The sequence below is a fragment of the Quercus lobata genome, chromosome 2 (assembly GCF_001633185.2).
Source record: "Quercus lobata isolate SW786 chromosome 2, ValleyOak3.0 Primary Assembly, whole genome shotgun sequence".
In the NCBI taxonomy this organism is placed as follows: Eukaryota; Viridiplantae; Streptophyta; class Magnoliopsida; order Fagales; family Fagaceae; genus Quercus; species Quercus lobata.
Window position 1 is genome coordinate 2,089,235 of NC_044905.1, and position 6,531 is coordinate 2,095,765.

General features: G+C 33.9%; 1 protein-coding gene across 1 annotated transcript; it reads left to right on the plus strand.

Annotated features, from left to right (window-relative positions):
- The first annotated feature begins 270 nt into the window (after positions 1-270).
- On the plus strand, positions 271-6,238 carry LOC115973651 (protein DETOXIFICATION 27-like). Its single transcript, XM_031093910.1, has 8 exons — positions 271-714; positions 1,027-1,568; positions 2,215-2,301; positions 2,587-2,643; positions 3,251-3,489; positions 4,358-4,476; positions 5,713-5,802; positions 5,910-6,238. Exons 1-8 carry the CDS (start codon positions 454-456, stop codon positions 5,994-5,996), a joined length of 1,482 nt encoding a protein of 493 aa, XP_030949770.1. The 5' UTR covers positions 271-453; the 3' UTR covers positions 5,997-6,238.
- Positions 6,239-6,531: the final 293 nt, after the last annotated feature.

Genomic DNA, 6,531 nt, shown 5'->3' on the forward strand with positions numbered 1-6,531 from the left:
GATACCAATGCTGTCAGGATGGCCGTTGAGTCTGTCTGATAGTTTAGTAGGGCAATTACCTAATTTGCTGAAAGTCTTTCAATTTTTGCATAAAAGCTGATACACTGTTCCAGGGTGTTTAAAAAGCTAATACACTGTTCCAAGTATGTGACGTTGACTGTAGTTTTTTATAATTTTGTCTTTCTCTTAAATAATATTGATGCTTATCAAAAAAAGCCTGAATATATATATATATCTGCCGTCACAATTCACACCGCATAAATTAAAGGGTCTTTGATAATTAAATTGATAGTCTGTTTAGGAAGTGAAGTCCACCTTTTATATTGTACGTGTCCTCCTCTTCAAAGTCCACCGCCAAATCCAATACATGTACCTACCCTTCTATCAATCTCTCTTAAATTTAGGCCATTAGGCTGAGTCTGTTTCTAAATTCTAATTTCTAAAGTCACTCTGATGGGGAGCATTAACGAGCCACTATTGCCGGAATCGACAACCACAGAAGTTGGACTCGAAGAAAAGAAAGATCTTTCATCAAGGGTGTGGATTGAATCCAAGAAGCTATGGCAAATCGTGGGTCCCGCCATCTTCAGCCGCATCGCTTCTTACACCATGAACGTTGTCACCCAAGCCTTCGCTGGCCACCTTGGTGAAGTTGAACTTGCTGCTATTTCCATTGCCAACACTGTCATCGTTGGCTTCAATTTTGGCCTACTGGTAATTCATCAAAACTCCATACCTGTCGGAATAATACTAATTAATTATCTCATGTATCAGATATATGATCTTCATGTCTTGACTACCTCACGGCTGTATGAGGCTTACTCGTTGTTAGACAAAGAAACGATACATATATCTGATGCATCCGAGCAATCATTATTTGATGTTCAAAAAAGTATATATATTCGAAACATGAAATACCTTCTGGTGTGAAGTGAATGATGCATATTTCTGATGTATGAGATAATTAGAGACAATGATTGACTTTGTTTAACATTGGTTTTGGGTATTTTTGTTTTGGGCAAGCAGTTAGGGATGGCAAGTGCGTTAGAGACATTGTGTGGGCAAGCATTTGGTGCGAAGAGGTACCACATGTTGGGAATATACATGCAAAGGTCATGGATTGTGCTAGTCCTATGTTGTTTCTTGCTACTACCCTTCTACGTTTTCGCCTCTCCGCTGCTGAAACTCATAGGACAACCCGATGACGTGGCAGAGGCTTCAGGTGTGGTGGCTTGTTGGTTAATACCATTGCATTTCAGCTTTGCGTTTCAGTTCCCCTTGCAAAGGTTCTTGCAGTCCCAGCTGAAGAACATAGTGATTGCTTGGGTTTCTTTGGTGGGTCTGTTGGTGAATGTGTTGACTAGTTGGCTATTCATTTATGTGTTGGATCTTGGCCTTGTGGGTGCGGCTCTTGCTTTGGATATCTCCTGGTGGGTTTTGGTTTTTGGATTGTACGGCTATACTGCCTTTGGTGGCTGTCCTTTGACTTGGCATGGGTTCTCCACTGAAGCCTTTTCTGGCCTATGGGAATTTCTCAAACTCTCTGCTGCTTCTGGGGTTATGCTGTGGTCTCTCTCTCTCTCTCTCAGTATAGTCTATGCGGTGTTCTCTCTCTCTTTTTTGATAGTCTATATCAATTCTTTTTGGATAGTCTATATCAATTATTCAATATTTGAGAAATTTTTTCTTTTACATTGTTCAGTGCAATGTAAGAGAAAATTATTGAATATTCCCTCTTACATATATACTCTTGAAATAATCAATAATAACCCACATTATAGACACATTAAAAGTAATATTTATCACTTTTTATGTGTTATATTATAAATTTACATTATAAGTATAATGTAAACATACAAAGATCTTTTAAAAATAATAACGTGCCCCGTTGATTAAATTTTAGTAGAATCTGCAATATATATATGAAAGGTGCGAACATTATTCTCTAAGTTCTGAATAATTCATTTCTTTTCTATTTTATACTCTCGATAACGATAGTTTGCATATCTTGTTCCAAGAAAAAAAAATGGAAAAAAAAAACATTAAATATTATAATTGGTGGATTAAAAAAATGAAACATTGTTCAACCCAAGGGGATAGAAGATTTTGGTTGGTGGGTTATTTATTCACTGTTCCAACTCTCAACTGTTTCTTTGATTTCATTATTTATTTATTATTATTTTTTTATGTGGGTGTTGTTGGTGATTTGTGTAGCTTGGAGAATTGGTATTACAGAATACTAATATTAATGACTGGGTTCCTACAAAATGCCACTTTAGCCGTGGATGCGTTGTCAATCTGGTACGTGGTTCTCTTCTCTCCCCATGTTTTATTAGTTATATATTACTGTCATGTGATTGCTAAAAAAAAAAAAAAAAAGGTAGTTCTTACCGTCAAGTACTTTAATTATACTTTTGAAATGAAGCAAAGAGACTTTCATAATGAAAAATGAGTTTTTCTAATATACAGGAAGAAATGGAAATTGTACCTTTTTCCCTTGGTAGTTTGGTATAAAGTATGAAGTTGTAAGAAATTTTTGTAACACTTTTTCGGTTTGTTTGGTGGATTTCAATTACAATTTTGCAGCATGACTATCAATGGCTGGGAGATGATGATTCCTTTGGCTTTTTTTGCTGGTACCGGGTACAAATTGACAACTCCTTAGTCCTTTTCCCAATATTTCTTTCAATATATAATTATATATAACTATTAATTAAGAGATTATTTAGTAAAAGTAAAAAGACTATTTAAAAAAAAAAAAAAAATTGGATACGGGACTTGACCAACCTCTGCATCACGTGTTCATAAATGCACCTAAAAAAAGTCCAAAAAGAAAAAAACAAAACTTACTTAAAAATAGGGAGACCAACCTACTTGTTTAGGTACAGAAATAAAAATGAAAAGTAGAACTGACTTTTTTAGTTAAGAAAAGAATTTTAAAACTTAATAAAACAAAGTGAAAGAGGAGATTCAAGTCATTCAACCAGAACCGGTTTTTAGTGTGTTTTATGGGTGGGAAGTGGATTAATTTGGTTAAAAACTAAAATAAAAATTCTTTAATAATGTTAATAATAAAAAGTGAAAGATTGATTTGAATTTGGAACTTTATGGGCAATTTGGGTGAGAAAGATAAAAATGATGCTAGGGAATGATTAGAATTTGTAACTTACTGTTTCCCTTCAAATGCTTTTAGTTTGATTTTTTAACATGGAATGATAGTTATTTGAACTTTTTGTCATGGAATTTACAGAGTTAGGGTAGCCAATGAGCTAGGAGCTGGGAATGGCAAGGCAGCACAATTCGCAACAATAGTCTCCGTAATACAATCGAGTGTGATTGGGATCTTTTTTTGCGCTCTAATTATGATACTCCATGACAAGTATGCTTATTTATTCACAACCACCACTGAAGTGCTTGAAGCAGTTGATAAGCTCACTGTTCTATTAGCTGTTACAATTCTCCTAAACAGTGTTCAACCTATTTTATCAGGTAATTTCTTAAGAAGAACGGACATAGCAAAATTACTAACGGACTAGTGTGGGACACCTCTAACATGACACATATTTGACATGGACACAAACGTGTCAAATAGGCACTTAAAAAAAAAATATTTTTTAATTTATTTTTTCTATTTTGATGTTGAATGTTGTTTATTTGAACTTTTTTTGTGAGTGTCGAATTTATTTTAACTCTTTTGTTCGTACTTTAAACAATATTTTATTGTCTTTAAATTAATTTTAGATATATTTCCAAGTATTTAATTGTTGTTACATACTTTTTAAATCCAAAATAAACATAATTTATTTCAAATATAAAATATATATACCTAAAAATAAATTTAGTTAAGTAATTTCTTCTCGTATCCTTTATATATCGTATCTTAATTTTTTAAGAAATGCTGTGTCACTGTACTACATATCATGTCGTGTTCATATCTGTGCTACAAAGGTAATTTCTAATCAAATTGTTTATACTTTTGAAAACCACATAGTTTTAGTGTCTAGATGTGCTTCTTGAAAGAGCACCATGAACATGAGATGTGAAAAATACCATAGAATTGAACAAATAAAAATCCTTTGTTCTAATGTTTGTGTTTCATTATATGCTTTGCTAATCATAGCTTGACACATGATATATCACATTTGTTAGAATATAAAATGAAACACACTTAGTCAAACATAGTATTTTTGTTTGTTTGAACCTATATTTGGTGATTATCCCTTTGATTTGAATATTGGCATTAAATTTTGTCAAAACTTAATTAAGGAAGAAAATATAGGTTATCAAACGATGTCTCTAAGTACTAGTCTTTTCCTCTTTGAAATCAATTGAAAATATATTTTCTTCACTATGACAGGAGTGGCTGTTGGATCGGGATGGCAGGCATGGGTTGCATATATAAATCTGGGCTGCTACTATGTCGTTGGGCTCCCACTTGGACTTGTAATGGGATTGGTTTTCGACCTTGGAGTTATGGTATGCGTAACTTCTTTCATTAGCCTCCGATTTTAGTAGAGATTATAATATATACCTAATCCGCCACTGGATTCATTTGTGGGCATTTATATATGATAGTCGGTTTGGCCTCAACATGGCCCCTTATGAACAGAGTGAAGTCTAAAACCCCAAAAAAAATAAAGAAAAGTCAAGAACAAAGCTAAGAGTCATGTTTGTAGCGTGAATATAGGTCTACCAACTCAGTCAATCATGAAAGTAAACGTGCATCAAAAGTCATGTACTCTGGATATGTTGTCTTCTTTTGAAGATCTTTTAGGTCGGTTGCCTATTTGCCCAATTGCCCTAACACTAGGACTATGATGACACAGCTCTAGTGGCTAATGCCTCAAACCATTTTAAAAAGAAAAAGAGAAAAGAAAAGAGCTTATCCAACAGCTTCTGGCACATACATGGTGAAAGTGCATCAGCTAGTTAAATTTTGTCTTCTTTTGAAGATCTTTTAGGTCGGTTGCCTATTTGCCCAATTGCCCAAACACTAGGACTATGACTTGACAAATATGCTGACAAATATGCCTCAAAACCATTTTAATGCACCTTTTATATTGAGCTCACCTTACCTACCAAATATTGAATAACTTCACGTGCGGCTCGCTTAAATTGTCACCCTCTTAAATTTATTTCTAGGACTCGTGGGCTGTCCCTGTCCTAAGCACAAGAGACGAGACTGTCACAGAACCCAAGTTCCTACCAATAAATTGGTTTTAGCTTCTAGGTTGTACAATAGGCTTAAATATGTTCAGTTACATAAGAAGTTTGGACTTAGTTTGCATTACGGATTGAATGGCTGGTTGTCTTTGTGTTTTATAAGGGATCATAGAATTAGTTTGGTTCTGATACAAGTTAAATCAAAACCAAAATCAGTCCAATTTTTTATGTGGGTGTTTAACATGCACAAGAAAATTAAAATTTTATAGTGGAAATATGCATGTGCAACCAAACACCAAAATTTTAAAAACTTGATTTTGGTGAGAATTGATATTTGAAAGAATCAAATTTAAACTAAGGAATTTATAAGGTTCTATTAGAATTGGGAACCAGTTTCTTAAAAGAAAAGGTTAACGAACTAAAAAAAAAACCCAATTATGTTTTTCTTGGTGAATTTACCTCGTATAAGCTCCTCTACAAAGAATTTTCCATTTGGCATGACTAGGATTCCAATGTGTTGAAATGTAATACAACTAATTGATGTGGCAGGGTATCTGGGGTGGTATGATTTTGGGTGGGACTGCAATCCAAACAGTGATTTTGGCTATCATAACAGCACGCTGCGATTGGGAAAAGGAGGTACTATAATTTAACACAATTTCACTTGTTATAATAACGTTGACATTGTGTTGTGCTTGTGCATGTAAAACCCATATGAATTCATTTCTTGTATTCATGGATTTCAGGCTGAGAAAGCTAGCATTCGCGTAAATAAATGGTCAAGTCATAAGCCACGAGATGAAGTAGAAGATCAATCGGAGGTCCAACAATGACAGCAATTTTGATGGATTTTGGATTTTTTTTTTTCACTTTTAGGTGCACCAGCCCGCGGTGTATACTCCCTAATAATATACAATTCTTCTGCTAATCCAGTTTTGGATAATTGATTTTTAAGGGGTTCTTTAGCTTGGAAAAATGGGGTTGCAATCATAATCGACGGAGATGTGCTACGTTCACAATATTTTTATAACACTTTCACAATAAATCGTAAATGATAAGTTGTTATTGGTTCTAATTTGAACCCATTACTTGAATTACTTTTTTTGCTCACCAATAATAGCTAGTAACCATCTGTCACTTAAAATTTGTTATGAAGATATTGTGGACGTAGCAATTCTCTAATCGATGAGCATATTCATTAGTTGCTACTTGAAATGCAAATGCCCATTAAGTATTGAAACTATTATTGTTTTTAATTATTTTGATTAGTTTCAATAAGGAGAAATATTTTGTCCCAAAAAAAAAAAAAGAGAATGGGAGGTTTTATTTGAATCTTAAATGTCTTCGTTAGAAATATCACAAGATGCC